Source organism: Coenobita brevimanus, chromosome 95, assembly GCF_032717465.1.
Source record: "Coenobita brevimanus isolate Jiangsu-jjx chromosome 95, ASM3271746v2, whole genome shotgun sequence".
NCBI lineage: Eukaryota > Metazoa > Arthropoda > Malacostraca > Decapoda > Coenobitidae > Coenobita > Coenobita brevimanus.
This window is the reverse complement of record NC_137048.1, coordinates 5,285,128-5,308,036: the sequence shown is the minus strand read 5'-3', so window position 1 is coordinate 5,308,036 and position 22,909 is coordinate 5,285,128. Positions and strand designations below refer to the sequence as shown.

At 40.2% G+C, this 22,909-nt stretch overlaps 1 protein-coding gene across 1 annotated transcript in view; it reads left to right on the top strand.

The window, feature by feature from the left end:
• Positions 1 to 22,909, top strand: part of LOC145413179 (juvenile hormone epoxide hydrolase 1-like) — a 77,449-nt gene that overhangs the window by 4,989 nt on the left and 49,551 nt on the right. Inside the window, exons 3-6 of the mRNA XM_080282905.1 lie at positions 763 to 998; positions 5,043 to 5,175; positions 6,729 to 6,928; positions 20,314 to 20,476. Coding sequence (XP_080139031.1) covers positions 763 to 998; positions 5,043 to 5,175; positions 6,729 to 6,928; positions 20,314 to 20,476 — 732 coding nt within the window. The remainder of the gene's footprint in view (positions 1 to 762; positions 999 to 5,042; positions 5,176 to 6,728; positions 6,929 to 20,313; positions 20,477 to 22,909) is intronic.

Here is a 22,909-nt window from a genome sequence, read left to right as displayed (position 1 = left end):
CAAAATCGGACGCACTGTTGATGTTAAGGTTGCCAGGGCATCATAATGACAACTCATAGTTGCGCGCTGCGACTACAGTAAGCAAAGAGATTATTTGATAGGTTTGTATATCCAAATAAGCAGATAGCAATATAATTATACAGCTATGCATAGACAGATGACCGACAGAAGATGAATATTGCCATCTCAAGGAGAATGTATTTTGGGTTATATTGTAGCTGATGTTAGACGTTTTTATTCACGTAAGGAGAGCTGACTGATGAAGTTATGACAGAGATTAAAGACGGAAAAGAGGGAAAAAAGACAGACAAGTGGAATAGACAAATGGACTGATCACCAAAAATGGTACACAAGGGTACTGTTTTAGGCAGGCATATTATGATAAACAGTTTGCCAAAAATACTCCGCTTGTATTGTGTGCTACCTTCTAGCTATATTTCTCAATCGTCCGATCCTATCAGAGAATATTTTTACTTCTCATTCTCATTGTTAATGTGGTTTTTGCCACCCCAAAAAGATATTTCATGTAACACATAGCACCGTTACAGCAGGCAGAGAAGTGTCTGTGAATGCTTGACTGTGACACTCAAAGAGAGAAAGACACAGCCAGACCATTATATATTGTAAAACGGCAGGGGTGGATGGAATAATATATAAATATAATAATTAAATGTATAAATAAATGAACAAACAAATATTAGGCAACGTACTAGGCAAATGCAATTATAGAATGACAAACCATTGAACTCTTTGTATCTGCAGAACCAAAATCGAAGGTCTGGACATACATTTCCTGCGAGCGAAGGGCGAGAGAGGTGTGCGTCATGGTGTGAAGGTAGTGCCGCTGCTGCTGCTTCATGGGTGGCCGGGGTCCTTCGTGGAGTTCTATAGCATCCTGCCCCTGCTGACCATGCCGCAGCACGGCAGTAAGGTCGTCTTCGAGGTCATCTGTCCCTCTGTCCCCGGCTATGGGTTCTCACAGGGCTCCACTAAGAAAGGTACTGCCAATTCCGCCTTACTTTTTAGACAAAATAGCACTGTAAGTGACAGGATTTAGTGCGGTAACGGTTTAAACTATATTAAAGAAAAACATTATCTTCCACCAGGTAAGCCTTTTCTTGAATCTTCAACAGCTTTAAGTGATATTAAGCAAAAAGAGAAAAATCTGCAGCTTAAACACAATGAATGCATTGCCATTGTAAGACAGAAATAGCTGCGGGTGATTTGTCACTTATTTGAAGTGCAGTACCCTACCTATCCCCTGCCTATTTTAGTTCAAAGCGATACTGGGTGGTTGTCACATCGAGTGCAAAAGACAGAGAACTCTTTCATTTTTCAAGATATCAGTCATAAAGATGTAAAATTACTATTTTTCTTAACAATCAAAGAATCAAATATATTTCCAGTCTTATCTCAAGGCTTTATAGTAGCAGTAGCAGTACAGCAACCCTGGTCTACCTGGCCGAGCAAACCCATCAACAGCAGGAAACAGTCGCCGCTACAGGGCTATCCCGTGCAGTGAATTGATATTCCGTTGTGGTGAACAGTGCCTCGACAAAGTAAGGCGTGGGAAAGTGTGCGAAGGTTTGGTTCCTGGATGGACGTCTTATTTGTGCCTCTCCACCCAGTTTATTTGCCCCTCTCCCGGTGACGACTCTGAGAGATGCCTGGAACCACTGTCTGACTCACTTCCTATTCATTTCTGCAACATTTGATTGCCTTTCCTCTAACTTTCTCTCTGTCGAACACCACCTTTCCTCCTCTAAACCTCACCTTCTCTTCTTGACAGAGACTCAGCTGTCTGAGGCAACTGACAGCAAACCCTTTTCTGTTTCCTCCTACTTTCTTCATACTTATTTCAAAGCTAAGGTGGCTGTTGTGTATATGTACACAACGACCTATCTTGCTCTCGTGTTTCTGAACTTGATTCTTCTGAATTCTCTACTCTCTGGCTTCGGCTATCATGTCATTCTCTGACCAATTGTATCTGCGCTGTTTACATATCTCCTAAATCTACTGACTATCAAAAATTCTTCGACTATCTTACTTCTACGATGGAACACATTCTATCCATTTCTCCTTTCTCTGAAATCTCCATTCTAGGAGATTTCAATGTTCACCACCACCTTTGGCTCTCCTCTCCTTTCACTGATCCACCTGGTGAACAAGCCTACATCTTTTCTATCCTTAATGACCTAGAGCAGCTTGTACAGCACCCTACCCGTATCCCTGACCGCCTTGGAGAGAGCTCCAACATACTTGACCTCTTCCTTACAACTAATCCTTCTGCTTACACTGTTAATCTTTCCTCTCTCTTGGGCTCCTCTGATCACAACCTTATTACCTTAACCTGTCCTATCGTTCCAGAATGGCCTGCAGACCCTCCAAAGAAACGTCGTCTGTGGCACTCTGGAGGTGCAGATTGGAAGGCCTTCAGGCAGTACTTCTTTTATTTTCCCTGGACTGATTATTGCTTCCATGGCCGGGAGCCATCCGAGTGTGCCTTGTCCATTACAGAGGTTATTCTCTTGGGCATGGAAGCATACATACCCTTCTCATATCCTTTAACTAATACAAGAAAGCCTTGGTTTAATCACGTTTGTTCTAATGCTGTCTGCAACAAGGAGAGGGCTTATAAAAGGTACCAGAGCCAACCCACCCCTGAATCAGATCTTTATACATTTCTGCCCGGAATCGTGCTAAGGCTGTTCTTCGCTCTGCTGAAAATAATTTCATCCAGACTAAATGCTCTCAACTCTCCAACTTGAATTATTCCCGCTCCTTCTGGCACCTTGCCAAAAACCTTTCTAACAACTTTACCTCATCATCCTTCCCTCCTCTTTTCTATTCTGATGGCTCTATAGCTCTTTCTCCTACTGATAAAGCATATCTATTCACTCAGACTTTCTCCTCCAATTCCACCTTATACGATTCAGGTGCTGTTCCTCCATCTGTTCTCCCCTCAGACTTCCTTATGGCTGACATTAAAATTTCTTCAGCTGATGTATTTTCTGCCATCACTGGCCTCAATACTAACAAGGCACATGAGCCTGATGGAGTCCCTCCTGTTGTCCTCAAGAACTGTGCTTCAGTGTTTACACCCTGCCTAGGTAAACTCTTTTGCCTTTGTCAACTTGTACCTTTCCTTCTTGCTGGAAGTTTGCTCTCATTCAGCCAGTCAAAAACAAGGGTGACCATTCCCAGCCCTCTAACTATCGTCCAATTGCTTTAACATCCTGTGTCTCAAAAGTTTTCTAGTCAATTCTTAACAGATAAGTTTTAAAGCATCTTTCCTATCATAACCTTTTCTCCGATCGTCAGTATGGGTTCCGTCAGGGGCGCTCCACTGGCGAACTTCTCACCTACCTTTCAGACTCCTGGACATCCTCATTTTGGGACTTTGGCGAAAGCTTTGCCATTGCACTTGACATCTCACAGGCTTTATCAGGTCTGGTATAAATCTTTAATTTCCAAACTACCCTCTCATGGTTTCTATCCTTCCATCTGTGCCTTCGTCTATAGCTTCCTTTCTGGTCGTTCTATAGCCGTTGTTGTAGACAGCCATCGTTCTTCTCCTAAATCTATCAACAGTGGTGTTCCTCAGGGCTCTGTCCTATCACCAACTGTCTTCCTTTTATTCATCAATGACCTTCTAAGCCGTACATCTAACCCTATCCACTCGTACGCTGATTATTCCACCCTTCACCTTTTCATCTGGTTCCCACAACGTCCATCTCAGCAGTTACTTCAACAAACAAGGGATGAGGCTATGGCACACCTAATGTCTGACTTGGCTCGTATCTCTGACTGGGATAAAAATAATCTTGTTGCTTTTAATGCATCAAAAACTCAGTTTTCACACCTATCAATCTGACAGAATCTTCCACAGGAGTACCCACCAATGTTTAATAATATTCAGCTTAATCCTGCATCATCCTTGAACGTGCTTGGGGTTTCATTCACTCGGGACTTATCTTGGAAGATTCATATTGCGTCCCTTGTAAAATCTGCTTCCAAGAGATTAGGTGTGCTAAGCCGACTCCGTACCTTCTTTGCCCCGCACAGTTGTTGACTTTATACATGGGTTTTATTTGCCCCTGTTTAGAGTACAGCTCTCATGTGTGGGGAGGCTCCCCACATTCAGCTCTTCTCAATAGGGTGGAATCAAAGGCTTTTCGTCTCATCAACTCTCCTCTTCCTACTGGCTCCCTTCAACCTCTGTCTCTTCGCCGCACTGTTGCATCTTTATGTCTTTTCTATCGTTACTTCCATGGTCATTGTTCCTCAGAACTGTCTGCCTGCATCCCGCCACCTCTACGACGGGTGCGTAGCACCAGTTTAGCAACAAAGTCTCATCCCTTTTCTGTCCAACTCTCTAATGCAAGAGTTAACCGTTACTCCCAGTCCTTCATTTATGCAACAGGTCAACTCTGGAACTCTCCCCCTCTGTATTTCCTGCTTCCTATGATCTCCAGTTTCTCAAACGCAGTGTGTCCAGGCATCTCGAAGTGAACGGATCTTGATTTTGGCACTATTTTGCATTTGTTGTTTTTTTTTTTTTGGAGGGAACGGTTTTCGGGCACCGGCCTTTGGTTCCTTCTTTCTTGCGTTAGGAAAAAGTTAAGCCTACACACCAACCCGTTATTTGGTCGTATGGTTACCTCCCAGCATTGTATGGTTTCCTGGTTACAAGAAACCACTACGCTTGTCACTCTGGAGAGTCACCTTTGGTAAAAGTTGGCAGCACTTCACCAAAACAGTTGTTGACAGTCGACCACCTAGCTCATTTGAAGGCTGTGTACGGCTATCAAAAACCAAATGAAGGCTAAAAATGAGATAATGAGTATTCTAGTTTTTCGCGATGTATTCACGAAGCTTTGGAAGACGCTTAATTTCCTGACTGCATTTTAGTGAAAAAGCACTAGCTTCGTTGAACTTTTCTTCCAGCCACTCCACTGATATTTAATCTCATACATTAGTCATCCCTTAAGTACGAACCACCCTTTTACTGACATTATGTAATTTTCTTCGCGTGTGGGCAGGCTTGGGGAGGATGCAAGTGGCGCAGATCTTGATGAAGCTGATGAGGCGATTGGGCTATGAGCAGTTTTATGTGCAGGGTGGCGACTGGGGTTCCGGGATTGTCACCAATATGGCCATCATGTACCCGCAGAAGTAAGCTTTTAGCCAGGCAACACCTTTTCTTCCCATCATCATAATGGTCACATAGTGTTCATAACAGCAGCTGTACGTTATATATCTTACAGTATTGTGTTGTGTATAGTTCAATATCACTTAAACCCTAGAAGGGTGGATGTACAAAACGAAACAGTAATCTTGGGACAGGTCAAACATTAAAATCAAGAGAGCGAAGTGCAGAGTACCCGGCCAAGTATCAAACCCTCAAAACTCCCTTAGTTCCATAAAGTACCAGAAAATAAGTGTGAAATATTGCAAGGCTTAAGGTCAGTTAGTTCCTGTGTAACTTTTCTTTCCCCTTAATTTAAAATCAAATGAAAACAATTGGCATAAATTGTGTTCAAAACAAGTAGCATAAATTATGTTCCAAAGGAGTTAAATTTGCAGGCAATGCCTCTAAACCTTCGAAAGTCAGATATTAACGGTGACAATGTAATGTTAATGCAGAACTGAAGATGTGATGGCAAATGCATAAAAGTATTGTTAGACATAAAGAATAGGATTACTTTCAAATGCATACTGTTCTTGCATGTAGTTTCTGGTGCGTTAACAGGGCGAAATACAACCTTGTGTCATGTGAGTAGCGAATCAAATTAAATCATTTGAATAAAAGCTGTGTATGTGGTTCATAGGCACGGTTATACTGCAGTCTTCATTCACTCCTTGATTCAATAAAAATATGAAGTAATAATTATGATTTTTTTTATGTTGAAGCACTACCTAAACATTCCATTAATAATCTGACTAAAAACCTAACTAATGGAAAGGTGTATCATGCTAACGGCGCGGATAACCTCGATTTAGGTGGCGAATTCTACTGACTAATCCTCTCTGTGTTCATACGACTTAGGGGAGATGGTCGACTGAGAAAAGTTCGGTAAAAACTGAATCAAACGCCACTAATTGGAGAGAAAAGGCCATCCTCGTTACAAGTTAATTATCTGAGACCGCAAGAATGAACACAGAATTAAACTAATAGTCCCTTACCCAAACCTTCCCTTCGCATTGCACCTTAAGCTCTCATAGTCCCTCCCTCTTCCCTACTACTCCAGCCCTCTCTTCTCTCTTCGCTTCCATTGCCAGTCTTGCCAAACAGAAATCTTCAAATAAACTAAACTGAAGAGAAATCTTGAGAAGCACTAAACTTTTCACCTGTAACTTAGCACCAATATCATTTATACTGGGAGAGTGGGCTGTAGATCTTCAGAAATTTTTCATTTTTTTTTTTTACTGTACTGAGTTGTTTTACATTGTTTTTACATACTTATTATTCCCATATTTGAACAGTGCCACACTGATAAAGATATGTTGTAAACAGGACGATTTAGTCGCACTGTGGCCATGTACTCTTGGTTGTTATAGTGGTAAGTGCTGCACAAAGCTATTCATATCCCTTGAAGCAATTTAAAATATAGATGTGAAATAAGAATTACATTATAATTACCACTGTCATAATTTCTGCATTTCAAATCAGTTTATTATTTGGTATTTTCTAGGACATAAGAGAATAAACATTCCAATACCGGCAGTATCCTCGGAGTGCACGTGAACTTTCTCATACAAAACGACATGAGGTCTCTGCTGAAGATGCTGGCTGGGTCTGTGCTGCCGTCCAGATTATTTGGTGACACCGAAAAGCATTACATCTACCCGCTCTCACAATTCTTCTCGGTTATGATGCAAGAGTCTGGCTATTTTCACATCCAGGCCACCAAACCCGACACCATAGGTAAGTACCTCTTGGGAATGCATAAAAAAGTTCGGAACTATTAATTTTTCTTCACTATTTTCCATATATAAAAATACGAAGTAATGATGGATATTTAAGAGGCTTTTTGCAGTGTCAATGAATGCTCAGATCCTGCGGAGGTTTCTTTGTTTTATATTACGATTATCTCACAAATAAAACAATTTCAACGGACTAAATTCCACATGCACATTTCAACCAACATTTCAGAGGTCTTCCACACCGACGTCAGTGTGTTAGGCAGTACGGGAGTCACTTCCTTAGCTAAAGAAAGTGGTGTTCTTTGACTGTTGAGAATCAATAAAACATGACACGAATGCGGCACATGGGTGATGTGTGCCAGCCTTATGGTGTAACACATTTATATATAAATACACATAAGAGCACTACTTGAACTACATTAATCTTTTCGGAACCAAATGAATATACACGGTAACTATCGTCTACCTAATCCTTCACTCCCCTTTGTCAAAGCCGCATAACAGAGTGACTTATTTCATATTCTATGAGAGACTGTAAGGTACATCACATTGCTAACCTTCCCATTACTTAGTGCAAAAGTCGTATCAGACATTTCTCAGATGTAAATAATGTGACATTTTAAGCTGTGAATTTTTCTGTAAGTGCATTGCATTTCCTTCTCTCCTGCTCCTCCTTCCTAGTTCCCGTTGTTCATCCTGAAGAGAGGTTCCCCTTATTTTCCAGTACTATTTTCTACATGTGCATATGCAATACCACAGCAGTGAAACAGGTTTGAAAAATATGTAACCTACCAAATCTCGTTATGCCTTTGCCCACCTATGGTGGAGGACGCTTAAGTGATGGGTCTGTTCGTCCGTGCGTGCATGGGTATGTGCGTGAGTGGGCCTGTGCATCTGTAACACTAGTGTTGGCGCGATATCTCCTGAACCCATTGACGGATTTCCATTAAACTTTCGTCAGTGATGCAGTGTGAAGAGATGATGAGCTGATTAGGTCAACTAGGTCAAAGGGTCAAAGATTAAGATCATGTGGGGTCGACCTAGTTTATCCTCGGGTTTGCGATCTCTCCTTAACCCCTAGACGGATTTCGACCAAACTTTTATCAGTGATAGAGTATGAAGGGACAATGAACTGATTAGGTCAGCAAGTTCATGAAGGTTGTATGGCACGTCCGTGCGCAAGGCTTGTTGGAGACATATCAGGCGACGCTTGGCGTCGACAACTTGGGAACCCGAGTTCTCGGAGTTTCATATATTTCAGAACTGGCGTAGGAATCTATTTCCTAATTTATTTCGCATATTCAGTAACTCGTGCATAAAATCTTTTATTCTGGATTTGCTGAATTTAGAAATATATCAGCGAGTGTCGTCTTGTTAACAAGATATTCAATGATATGTTGCCATTTTATTAATGTAGGTTACCAAATCAGTGCCAAGTTCTTGTAAGTCTTATCCAGCCGTATTATCATATGGATATATGGAAACTACTGTTCATCCTGTTGGCTTCTTTATTTGTGAAAAAGTCTTGACAGCATGAGGTTACTCTCCAGGCGTGTGTACTGATTATATATATATATATATATATATATATATATATATATATATATATATATATATATATATATATATATATATATATATATATATATATGTATATATATATATAAGCAATGGATACATCCTTAGGAAAGCGGAGGCTAATAAGAAACAGAAGTACCAGTACAATGTGCAGCATGTTTATTGCAAAGTTTCGAAGATGACACTCTTCACCATCAGGCAATCAAAAATAAAACAAACAAATAAATATCCCTAGGGATCGTAGCACGAGTAAAAAGGCTAAAAACTCTGCAAGATTCGACATAAAATCAGTGACAACATGCATAAAGAAGAACCAGCAACAGGAAAGAAGAAATACAGGTCAAACACAGTAGTTCAATTGATTTCTCGTTATTACGAGTAACAAGGGAGGGTTATTTTTAAGTGTTAACAAGGACTCACTGATACACAGCTCCCTCTCCAATGCCCTTGACGACAGAACTGTAAATGAGTCTAGACGGATGGGATCATCTTCCTGGAGTGCATGTCGCCGAATGGCGCTAAAAGATTGACTATGCAATGGTCTGCTAGTTCGGATCGATCTTCCCAGGTGTTCAAAGATCCGGACCCTGAGTTAGCGCTTTGTTTTGCCAATATACACTGCATTACAGCAGTGACACTCGTATTTATATACCACAGAGGCCTGTAGCTCTTTAGGGACCAGATCCTTGAACCTGAAAAGACCCCGAACTGTTCGACCCTCTTTAAACACTACCCTTATGTTAAGTTGAGGATAAAATTTCTTTAGTGATTAAACTAATCTGTTTCGTAGAGCAAAACTGCGCTTGGCCAGAAACAGGAGAGAAAAGTAAATATCCTTTTTCTTGACCATAATTTTCTGTGGTTTAGGATTCAAAATTCTGTCCAAAGCTTGTCTTACATATGAATCTGTAAAACGGAATGGAAAGCCATTGAGAAATAAAATATCCCTGAGGAGCTAAATTTCCAAGCGAAAATCAGAAAAGTTACTGCTGATATGGTAGGCCCGGTGAACTAATGTAGCAACTAAGTTCCTCTTAAAATCAATAGGTATGAAAGAGGAAAACTTTGTCATGAGTCCAGTAAATGTAGGCTTCCTAAATACTGAGGTAGAGAATGAATTACCTGAATGGGTAACTAAAATATCAAGGAAGGGTAGTTGTGTGTATAGATAGATAGATAGATAGATGGATTGATAGATAGATAGATAGATATAGATAGATAGATAGGTAGATAGATGAGTGTGTGTGTGTGGTTTATAAGTGAGAAAAATAATATATAAATATAGTTATATGTAGGAAAGGTTAAATATTTTTAGAAGAAAACGAATTCATTGGAATGTAAGGTGAATAAAAAAGGTGAAATAAGGATAATAGGTAAGTAGGATGTAATGAGTTATAATAACAACTGGCCAGTATAATAACAACTCGAGGGTAACTAGTTAATATGAAAGAAAGTATGGAATTATGAAAATAAGAGAATAATATATGGGCAGCAATGGTATTAAATATACATAGTCGGAATGCAAACAAATGGAAAAATTCAGGAGTAAACAGGTAGCAAATAAATTTAGGGTTAGAAAAAGTTATAGGGTGTTATATAACAGATAATTTACAAGGGCGTAGTAGGGTAAAAAAAAAAAAAAGTGGAGGGGGGTGGGGGAGCAATGTTAAGATAGAGTAAAAATAATAGGGATCAAGGAAAATTTTATCCAAATCTGAAGACACTGAAATGCAACACTGAGATATAAGACGTCTGACTTGTGCTAGGCTGAGCCCAGTAAGTTGCTAAAAATAAATAGGGTTGTTCGCCATAGGTTCTTAGACATGGGATCAATTGTAGTCGATAACAAGACACATGTTTAATTATTTTTAGAATTTTATTTTATATCTTGAAAAAATAAAGTAATAACACATTTCAGCACAAAATAATCACGTGAATAGGCCTACATGTACTGTACATGTACTTAAGTCAGACAATAACATCTGATAAGGCAAATCATCTAAAAAGAAAATTGCATTAAAACATTGCAAAAATCCCTATCAGTGACTAAAGTACAAAAGGATAGTTTTTTTTTTTTTTTCAAATCAGCTTTCCTTAACACAGTTATCTATGGTTCTAATAAACTTCACTCCAGTAAAAAATAATCATATAAAATTACGACGAATCAATCATACAGAAATCAGTTACTTGTTATTGTACATCTCTCACCACAGAATGCCCACCGCAGAATCTGTACGAAACTTTAATCAGAAAGATCCAAAGCAGTCTCTCCTTAACTCATTCCTTTCAACAAATTCACTTGAAATATGCTTCAAATTAACTGAATCCAGTCGATCCTTATGCACACAGGATAACATTACTTGTTTTAGTTCAAGTTTCAGTTCAGCATTACAGTACGGTACAGTTATGATACTGATGCACCTACCACCAATAGGTTTATCATGGTATTTCGTATTATTATTAAACGTGTGTTGTAAAAGTATGTGGTATGTGCCACTGTAGATATTATGGAAGTATTGAGAACTCATGTTTTCTCCAGCAATGCACTCCGACTCAGTATATTGTAGTATCAAAAAGTGGGGGGCCCAACATACCTAGGCCTCCCCCCATTGAAAAAATGTGGGGAGGCTTGAGCCCTAGGGCACCCCCGCCTCTCCTATGCTCCTGATTTAGATTATAAACATAATTCAAAATGGATGTACGAGATTACGGATAAGTTACGAAAAAAAATAAATAAAAGTACTGACAACATACTGTACATCCTGTAAAATGTATTAAAAGATGGTGAATATATATAACCAAGAAAAATCGGATAAATTTCGGAAGCTCATAGAGTCTCAAGTACGGCATCATAGTTAGAATATAACACTAATACCAAGTAAATATCACAATGGGTGCATTCCTGTTCTAATGTACAAAATTAGAGGGAGAGTCTCGGACACACACCAGATTTGCTTTGTGTTTCGTGGAACAATCCCCGTGGCTACACAAATCTCCTGTAGCCTGGCCCCAAAATAACTAACACAACAGAGGAGGAGACACACACACACACGATCAGGCACACGAGACTAAAGGCAGTAGGAGGAAAAACAAAATGACAATGCAGCAAAGACCTGTTAAGACAGGAAAATATGCGATTATCCAGGATGTTACTGACATTCACATTATCCAACAAGTTATGCTTCTCTGAAATAAGTGAGAGCCCATTTACGGACGGTGAATGATTTAGTAAGAGGCTTGAAAACATTGAAAGAATGTGTACGCAAGCAAAAATGTTGACTAGTGGGACACGTAAAAACAGAGTTAGGTTTGACAGCACAAGCATCAGGCGCCATGTACAACCCTTGGGCAGGCACAAAGTGAACAGGATGACCACGACTTCACTGAAATAGAAATTCATGAACATGATAAACGTCACCATGGATAATCGATTCATTTGACGCAGGTGTGAAGGTACACTAAGACAGGACAGAATATTTTCGAACTAAGGGACCTTGGACCACCCTCTCTAGACAGCATGGTGAACAGGGAGGAAATACACAAGTGTGAGGTAGGCGCGACTGAAGAACAACGATCAAATGTTGCAAAAGAAGTCAAGGAAACCGAAATATTTTGATCCTAGAACAACAGAAAGAGCTCAAACGCAATTTTAGCTTGGGGAAGGGAATTATTAAGAAGAACCGGAACATGAGCGATATTAAACAGATTAAAAAGAAGAGTAGAGCTGTGAGGAACATGAACGACAACTGCCTTAAGAATGAATGTAGCTTCTACCGTTGGGAAATGCAATTCTAGGGAATAATAAGGGAAAATGCGAAGTACACTAAAGTTCGAGTGGGCCCACCGTAAAACAGAATCCAGACATAGGAACCATATGCAGAGTAACAGGGCCCTCAACAGCATCAACCAGTATGCGAACGGAGGCATGTACAGTACTTGCGGCATAAACAAATCAATGAAGAAGTTATCAGCCTGAAACGTAGCATACAACAACTTGGTCACAAAATTAATTTTCCGAGACAGTATGTGAGGAACATCAGAATGTGGTTTAGACGAATATGAACTTCGTTTTGGTCAAGAACGATCTTCTGAGGGAAAGCATGAAGCATGATGAACATTCATAACCCTGTTGAGAAAGAAAGTTCGAATAATCAGTGTTCGTTGCAAGAACAAAAATACCTCCCAGAATATCACAGCAAGATCAAAGAGGCCTTACCAACACGACACCTATCCAGAGAACAAGAGTGTGGAAAAGAATCACGGAGACGGAGAAGGGCAGTACGTATATATGTCAACTTGCACTGTGCAAGGCTTTCCACAAAGTGTCATTCATGTGCTTGCTTACATTAAAAGAAAAAGAGAAATTATGGCCTCATTGTAGGTTTGAAACACAGGGATATCATGTGTCACTAATTCAAGTGGCTCCAAATCGTAACAGAGAGAGATGACACTGTGAATGATCATTACTTCTCCATACGCGGCAGATGAAGAACAGAAAACACAAGGAACACTAGAACGACGAGGAGCCAAGTTTCTTCTGTTGGTCAGTAACAGACGAAGATGAAGGAGAAGGAGAAGACGAAGAAGTAAAATGTGAAGATCAAAGGGGAGAAGAGAGTGGTACAGATGCGAAAGATGAGGCAGAATCATAGTAGGTGACGCCACGAGGCTCAACAATATACCCTGGTGCTAATTTCAGATCACCAACATACACCTACTTAACATTAGAAGTGGTTAGATATTTGATGTCAAACTTATTATTGCGTCGCACAATAATACGAATCCGCCCTTAAAATTTGCCATCCCAGTTTAGAAGTTCGTTCATGAGAGTGCGTAAAAGCCAAGTCCCCTTCCTCAGCAACAATATCAGGGACAACACTGCGTTGTTTGAGCAACATATCCTCCGTGGAGAGTGCCAAATTATCTGGAACATACTGATAAATCTTCTGGAAATATGTGAATCTAGTTTTAACATAATCTCTGAAGTTATACTGTTTTGATGGTTTAGCCATGAGTAATGAGTATGGCAGACGTTTATTAAAGCCATACATGACAATAAGTTAATTGATTAATTAACTAATAAATATAAGGGATGGACGTCTCACCGACGGAGCTATTTACAGAAGAATGTACCGAATCAGTTACTTGCAGAATTCACTCATCCCATGAACTCTGACTGCTATCCAGGTGGCGTAGACTCTCCAAGCCTTTCCTATTCTGACGCTCGATTAGGCTTTAAAAGCTGGAGAATGAGCTACAACATTACATGTATTGATACCACACTGCCGACAGATTTTGTGGAGGAAGGAATTGTTGAACTCGGAACCATTATTTGTGATGATAGTACTAGGTCTTGAATAGTGGCAAATAACGTGCTCAATAGAGGCACTTGACACACTCTTGGCTGTTTTATTTTCATTTACAGGAGGACTTATGAACGAGATAGGTGATCAACCGCAACCAATAAGTACTCATTGCCGGATTCTGTGGGAGGAAGTTTATGTAGGTCATGATACAATTTCCTATGGATGAGATGGAACAGCATCTTGTATAAGCGGCGCTGGAGGTCCAGTAAACCCTTTATTTCGAGCAAAAGAAATACTTTAGTCACAGTGGACGATGATATCGCGACGCTTGGTGGGCCAGTAGTATAAAAGACTAGCTTAATGCAAATGCCAACCCATTTATGGATGAGAAGCGTGGGGAGAGTTGTAAATAACACTCGTATATAAAGCAGCATTGATCAACATGGGTGAAATAACCAACTGTTGTACTTCACGTTTTGGTATATCCTTTCCCGTAAGAATAATGATACGGTGGAGAATCTCATTTCGAAGCTCAAAATTAGAGAGGGGCAATGATAATTTTGGCAAGTAGAAATTGTATCCAGACTACAAGAAATGTGTGACCCTAGACGAAATGCGATCAGTACATTGACAGCTTCAAACCAGACCATAATCAAATGGTATGCAATCTGTGGGAGATGATATCCTGGCAATGTAGCGTGACAAGGCATCGCCTACCACGTTAGATTTACCACGAATGTATTCTAAAGTATGACTGAAATCCTGAACTATCACTGACCATCGAGCAAGACGGTCTGCCCAGTTACACCCCTTAAAAAGAACACGCAGAGGCAAATGTCAGTTTGGATATGAACCTGGTAGCCATAGAGAATGTCTCGGAAGTGTTTAAGTACCCAAACCACGGTGAGGTTTTCCCTCTGAATGACATGTAGTTACGTTCGACGGAGTTTAAAATGAGACTACCATAAACTTTTACATGCTTCAATTTGTCATCAACAGCCTCAATTAACACTGCTCCCACATACTTGTCAGAGATATAAGTGTTAAGTAGGAATGGTTTCCTATAGTCTGGAAAGGTCAAAATTAGGACATTAATGAGCGCTTCCTTCAGGGTGTTAAAAACCTAAACTTGATCTTCGGGCCACACAGTGGGGCACATCGTTCTTTAGTAGTTTCGTTAGAGGTGACGCAATTTGGGTATAATTTTTACTGAACTGGCGATAATATCCAGAGTGGCCTAGAAAACTACGGACGCCATAGACAGCAGTGAGAGTAGGAAAGTTGGTAACAGAATGGATCTTTTCTTATCATGTATAATTACCGTCGACATCCACTACATGACCTAGGATTTTTTTTTTGTTTTAATGGCACATAGTCGTTATTTCAGCCTTTCGAAAACCTGTCTTAATTTGTTCATGTGTTCTGATGCACTACAGCTGATTACGATATCATCAAGATATGGAAGGAGGGAATGACCGAACATGCCAGGAGAAACTGTGTGAATTATTATGGAAAAGACCGACAGCGCATTTCTCAACCTGAAAGGTAGCCTCATAAAATGGTAATGTCCAAATGGAGTGCTATATGTTGTGTTGAGATGGGAAGTAACTTCCATCGCCACTTGCCAGTAACCACTAGGATGGCCAATAGAGAAACTGCAGTTGTCCTACCCCAGTGACTCTATTATGTTAATATTGGTAAAGGGAAACGGCCAGGCAGTCACCGCATTAACTCTATTGTAATCCGCTGCCAGACGCAGTTCACCGCCTTTCTTTGGGACTAAAAAACAGAGGGCTGGTCCACGGGTCATCTAATTTCTCACTGACGTCATAATCAAACATTTCTTTAATTACTTTGCTGGATGCAGTACGTTGGCCATGTGATAACTTGTATGCAGGCACATACACTGGTTAACTCCAGGTTCGTGTGATACAGGTTTTAATAAGATCAGTTTTACACATTTGTTCACCAGGTAAGGCAACAACATCTCTAGATGATGAGAGTAAATCAGACAATAGATTTCTGTGTTCCAGATAGTCACCTTATTTCAAATGCAATTCCGTACCTGCAGAAGCAGTTGTTAATGCAACCGAGGAACTACTAGTTGTGACTGAATAAATTTCAGACAAGGAGACTGGTAAATCCCGGCATACCACTACAAACGCTGGATACACAATGAAATCCTCTACCTCTCTCTCGCTCTTAAGTTCACGGGAGAGTTTGTAATGCTAATCAGGTACAGAAAATAAAAACCATCCTTCAACGCTGAAAGCGAAATGGTAAGTTAAACCGTTCACATGACATGTTTCAGGCAGTGTTATTGCATTAACTCTGCACACCAACAACCCTGACAGAGACTTACGTTAATTTGTGCGGCAGTAAAACCGTGCACTGCTTTGTCACTGCCCGTCGTCTCTCTGTCTGTTATAGTGCATCCGCTCCTGGAACACTGTTAGATGAGGGAGAGAAGGACAAGTCAGTTACCGTCTCACTACTATAGAATGGTGCTACTGTACTTAACTCCAGTTTGGTGACTTACCATGAAGAACATCAGAGTAGGTTGAGATGTAATGGGGTTGTCTGTATGAGCTAAGGAGTCAGGGGAAGCAGCTACTGGTGGAAATCTGCTAGCATTTATCTCGTGAAGAGGATATTAAGGTATGCATAATTACGTTTACAGATGGGTGAAGGGGCTATGAACAGTCTATGGCCTGAACATACTGACCTGCAATTACATTCCTCTGATTGCAGGTAGCAACTCTATTTTAGAGTGGAACTTGGTAGTAAGGGGAGACATTGAATTTACAGTTAATTGAACGTTCCTCATTAGCCAAGGAAAAATCAAGATGCATTTTGCCACAAACATTTAGATTAGTGCCATCAACATCAGAAAGTTAGGTGGCTCTAAGGATGTGACTGCAGGAGTGCAGTTTAATTTGAGAAAAGAATTCTCTAAAATCAAGTTTGCAAACGTGACTGAATCCATACATCTGTGCTACCACATTTTCCAACCATAACACCTAAAGATACTATAGCGTTAACGAAGTAAAGCGGGAGCTCCGAATGATTTATCTTTACTATGGAGAATTTTCCCAAGATTGGGTCTGGTCTTCCCCCGACCACTTACGTGCAAGGACTTTGCACTCACTACTAGAGTGTGAAGTGAATCCATGTTATAAGCGCAAGTCTTGTGTCCACGCGCACGGGAGGTGGACTGACTTCTCTACTTCCTTCGACATCTGGAATCAGCCTTGCGTTCATAACAATCCATTTCCACATGACCGCGACAGTCACAATACCAGCACCAAACGTAGGCCTACTCGACGATTTGTCACACTGAAACTCATGATGAGATAAGGTTTGTGAATGCCGTTGACTTGAGGGAGCCCTGCGGACTGACGGTGAAAACCATGGCCTTGATCAGGCACAGATTAATCAAGTCCAGTGTTGTTTGGTTAAAAGAAAAAAAAAAAGCGCGAAGTGCCCACACCGTCTGGCTCTGTCATTAGAAATTAGTGTCTACATAATCCTCTCTGCTAAATAGAATGAATTATCAGTTGATTTGAATGCCCGTTCCTTAATAGCCGACAATTTTTTTTTTCCAACCCTGTTAAAAAATAGGAAATATCCAAGCAGTACACTGACATCCTTTAACTTGGTAGATTCCTCCTGATTCTGATAAATCCATTAAGACTTTGGCAAGAGATTATTTACATCAATCACGGTTTCGTTACTAGCAGCAACTGCCTCCGATAACATTCTAAAGTCTGGGGGACGCAGAAAGCCTGTGTACATACACTGCAATAAGCGCTCGAAACAAATGAGAGAACCAGCGTTGGTGTGACCTATCATGTAATCTATGAGAGATTTACGAAAGTTCTTACAATTTTTTAACTGACCAAAGTACTCTGTGCACATAGAAGATCCAACATCGCCAGTGCCCGTATCTAATCGATCTTTAAAATGTGAAATTTTCTTAGCATCAATCCCGAACTTCCTTGCCTATATTTAATTGTCAGTTTGCTCGATAAAATCGAAGACAGAAACTGAACCTTCACATACCAGAGTATTTTCAATGCCTTACGTCGTCCAAGACTAAAGTCTGCGGCATAGGGTCAGTTATGTTAGAGGGAAAGGAAACAGTAACAGAAGGAAAGGCAGTAATAGCAGGAGCAGAAGCAGTACCAATATGAGCAGAGACTGAGATAGTGGTAGCAAGAGGAGAGGCAGCAGTGGTTGTGTGATAAAATGAGGACACATGAAGAGAAGAATCAGCAGCAGATCATATTACCAAAATTAGAGAGCAGTGTTAGATCAACAGCAGAAAAAGCAGTAGTAGGAATAAATGTAGTATCGGAACGCGGAGGAAAATTTGGCAAAGAAAGAGTCGGGAGCGAAAGAAGTATTTGAAATATCTGGAGAATTATCTGGTTGGTTGCCTGAAGTGGCAGAAGATCCCGAAGGAGGCATAACAGAAGTGGATGGAGCAAAAAACGGTTTCTCTGCGCAAAACCGCACGAGTTTTATGAAGACTACATGTAGATGCCTTTCATTCTGAATCGGAGTATGAATCATCATCGCCTTGATCAGGAGAATTAACGGAAGTTAGAAATACTGATTTGAAAAAAAGGGGAACATAAACAATGAGGAACGAGAGAAAAAGAGGGAAAAAAATAAACACATATGCATGTAACAAAGGAACAAAACGAAAATAAGAAATGTGAAACAGATAAAAAAAATAGAAATATCATTTGAAATCAACAGCAATAACAAAGAAAGAATGGGTTATATGTTCACGGGATTTAATGTTTACAGTTAAAGACAAGCTAGGAAATTGATGAAAATGGGCACAGAGACAAAGTAATGCAAAGGAAGAATAATAATAAATAGTGGGCTTACTTTCTGCAGGTGGTCGGTAAGTTGACACGGAAGAAATCGCTTGAAAAAGTCTGTAGCGCATTAGGCTCTAGAATAAAGGGGGGAAAAAAATAAAAGACTATATATGAAGAGCTGATCACAGGAGGAACACAGCAGTACATCAGGGTGATAACAGGTGAATGAGGGTTGGCGAGGTGGCGATAAACGACTAATTAAATGCCAGGGGTCAGCACGAATAAAGATGGGTTACAGGAAGTGTCAGAGCGAGCCAGTGCTCTGCTCACCAGGCTGTAGGAAAAATGTGAGATGAGGGGGCTGAGCTACGGCTAGATGGAACTTGAAGTGTACCCAAACACAAGCACAGGAACCCAGAGTAGGAAAAGAGGTTGTCAAACTGCCAAAACAGCACTAAGTCGATATTCGGGAAAATAAATTTTCTTTGGATATTGCACAAAGAACAGCAGGTGGGCCGATGCGGCAGAGAAACAGGAGGTAGTTATGGCTGGTGATCCCTCAGCGTTGAACAAGCGTTAAAGGAAGTGCAGAAGCGGGGAATAAAGGTGTAAGGCTGTGGATTCTCCACCTGAGTACTTGTAAACCTTATCCAGCCACTTAATCATATGGATGAAAGGAAACTGCTTTTCATCCCTTTGGTCTCATTGCTTGTGAAAAACTCTTGAGAGTATGAGGTTGTGCTCAAGGCGTGTGTACATTCTGCTCTAGACTTATTTGAAAATAATAGCAACCACTGTCCTGTGTGGCACTAAGTATGCACCAACAGCTGACTGTGTTATGCCCCCTAGGCAACAAGTCAGTACATCGTAAGCAGAATGTCATGGCCAAGCGGCCCACACTACCACACTCCACATTAGTTGACATGGTGCCATATATGGAATGTATGTATGATACACAGTATAGAACAGAACAAAATACTGGTTGCATCAGATAATTTTATAACATGTGTCATGCCAGGCAGCAACGAAACTTCCATGCCTTCTAATTTTTTGTTACCTGATATGATCCTAGAGGCTGGTGCCTTGAGGTATATTAGTTCATCAAATATTTCACCGTCTGCTTGTCACTGCCCTATCTGGGGAAGGGTTCTAAGCAGTGAAAGACTTACTAGTTCTCTCTGTCTATAGAGGACTCTGATAAAATGTGTCAGGGAGGAAAAAATGAATGTGCAATAAGCGAACTTTGGTCCCTGACAATGTAACTGGAAACATAATTACCAACACACTTTGTAACAAAAAGCAGAGAGACATTGAACAATGTCCTTCCACACCAAGTAAAGTGATTTTTGGAATCCAAAATTTTTTTGATCAGTCACATCTGCCCGACAAAAAATTGTAGTCATGTATCTTATCACGATTATTATACTCCAAATGTCGGTTCAGCCGGTGGTCCATAGTTTAGCGCATCCAGCTCACAAATGGATGAACCTGAGTTCGATTTCTAGGACATTTTTACTGTTGGACAACATTTGCTTTCCTTTGTTCCACTTGGGAATTTTGATGTACAGCAAATGTTGTTTGTCGTGTTCCACATCAAGGGGGAATACTAACTGTTTTCACTGATGATCCTCGGGTAGATAATTGGCATTAATATATAGCTTCATGTTCAGGTAATGCCGTGAATCAGAGTCCTGTGGCCCTGGCTGCCTACATCCTGGAGAAGTTCAGCACTGGGACCAACTTGGCCAACACCAATCAACCTGACGGTGGGCTCCTGCGCACAGACTTCCCCATCACCTTGGACTCCATGCTGGACAATATCTGTATTTACTGGTCAGTTCAGAAAATTTCCTTCCCATTACTTAACTATATATTTTTTTCTTGCTACACCCAGATTATTTTATTCAACATAGACCAGATATCTAGAAATGAAGGGGTTAATGAAAGTTATAAACACAAAAATTAAGAATGTGTGGGTATAATCAAGCGGTCTGTGGCCAAAAATGGTAGTAAGAAGGATGAAAAAAAAAAAAAAAGTAGGAATGGGGGAGTGCGTCGAATGCAATTACCGGAGAAGGAATACAACTGAAAGTAATGAAACCTGGGCATGACCTTATATAATGTCCACCACTAATATACACTACAGAAGTAAAGAAAGGACAATGTCTAAAGAGGCATCAGTAAAAAAGTAATGTGTCATACACTTAGCATTTGTAGACATATATGGATTTGTGATGTACCCAGCAATATCAAACACAAACTTTCTCTTGCTCATATAAATAGTTCAGATGAATAAACTGTCTGATGCTGTCTGTCAGAGAATCCTGGAACTGCCTCGATCGTAATAGAGTTAAGGGAGACATTGCTTAAACTTAGGCTGACATGAGTCACTCAGCTGAATGGAATCACCCACCTCCAGTTAGAATACGCTACTAGAGAACACACGACTAGGAAACGATTAAGTATATAAATATTGAAAAAAAAAATTTCGGTTGTACTCATACATGGTGAACTTTTCCATTCTACAGCTGTCTATTAGCCGGTATAAATGAAGGTGCATGAATGATGAATCCTTTAATGTAAAATGACACATTAAATGTGGTTCCCATGTGCATTCAGTTTCAATTCGTGGGAGCACAAAAACTACTGACCTTTGTTGTATGAAAATGGGTAACTTCTGACGATGTCACTTGCTTGTTTAATAACACTGTGATGAAAGCTACAGTAACTACAACAGCACAGTATTCTCAATAGTCAATTCTAATTACAGACATACAGTAGCTGTACTTAGTGCTTGTCAGCATGCACACAAGTTGGGGGAAATAGAGGTGTGCCATGATAAAATTCACACTGTGACTATGTACCAGTGTTTTAACCCCTTAACTTAGGGGCGTCACTTTCGTGACGCTTGGAAAGCAAGGGATCATACTGCTGGGCATCACTTTTGTGATTCTGTGTTATTTTGAACTCAACTGGGCTTTCAAGTGGTGGCTTGTATCATCTATCAGTACTACCAGTGTCCAGATATACTCATTTCTGCTAATGGCACCTGTACTCCCATCCACTGTTGACAATTTAGCCATTTTTCTCTTGTCCTTGACTCCTCCCCTCCTTACATTCCCTCCATTACCCTCTCCTCCTGCCTGACCAGCTGTGCTGTGCCACACAAATCCTGGACGGATTTTTCCACTCATTTTATCCATTGAAATGTGCCCTTTGCCCTATTCTTATACAAAATAATATATAAAAGAAGAGAAAAGGTAATTGATACTGCCATACATCTGGAATGGGCTAATAATCACCTGGCAACATCTCACGTGCACTCGTTCGCTAATTTTCCCTGTTTATTTCCCCTTGAAATATGCCGTATGACCTGTTCTCATGATAAAAATATATATAAGAAAGGAAGGGAGAAGCCTAAGTTATATTTACATTCACCTGGAACTACCTAATTTATTATGTATTGTCTAGATTTCTTGCCAATCATTTCATAGCGTATATATTAGCGGCTGTCACCGCACTGACATTGGCAACCCTTCACTTCCCCTAGATCACAGTATTCAGTTTACTGTCGTCTTTCAAGGTGAAACCATGTTGGATTCGTGCCTGTCCAATTCAGCCACTTTTTAGCCCCATGCAAAGGGCCCTGTGACCTCTACCCCTACTAAACCTCGTGTGTAGGGCATAAAGGGCTAAGTGACTCTGCTGTGGAACATGAACTGACTAATGTATCAGTGATAATGATGGACAGTGACTACGATCTTTCTGGTGACTCTAAAACAGTGCAAGTGGAAATGTAAAGAATGTGTAAATAATGTGTAAACAGCAAGTGAAAGCAATGAATGTAAATATAACTGAACAGTGGAAAATAATTGTACAAGTTACTGCAAGTGACAGTGCATAACATAGTGTAAATAAAATAGAAATACCGTACAAATAATGTAAATAAAATAGAGAATGTAAACAGAAATGTAAATAAGTTGTAAAATAAAAATACGAGTATATATACTAGGAGTAATGAAAGTGAAAGTGAAAGTTTTGCTCTAGCATGTATGAATACTGGGAGTTTGAAGGTGAAAGTGACAGCTTTGCACACTACGCTAGTATACAGAACAAGAAAGTGAATGCCTGGATTGAAAATAAACTACTAGTACTGAAAGAAACTTATAGATAAATATTGTATATATATAAATAAGTGTAATAAAGTACTAGGAATATAAAGTGTGAGTGTGTTTATATATAATAAATGACAGCTCCGCCTCAGAA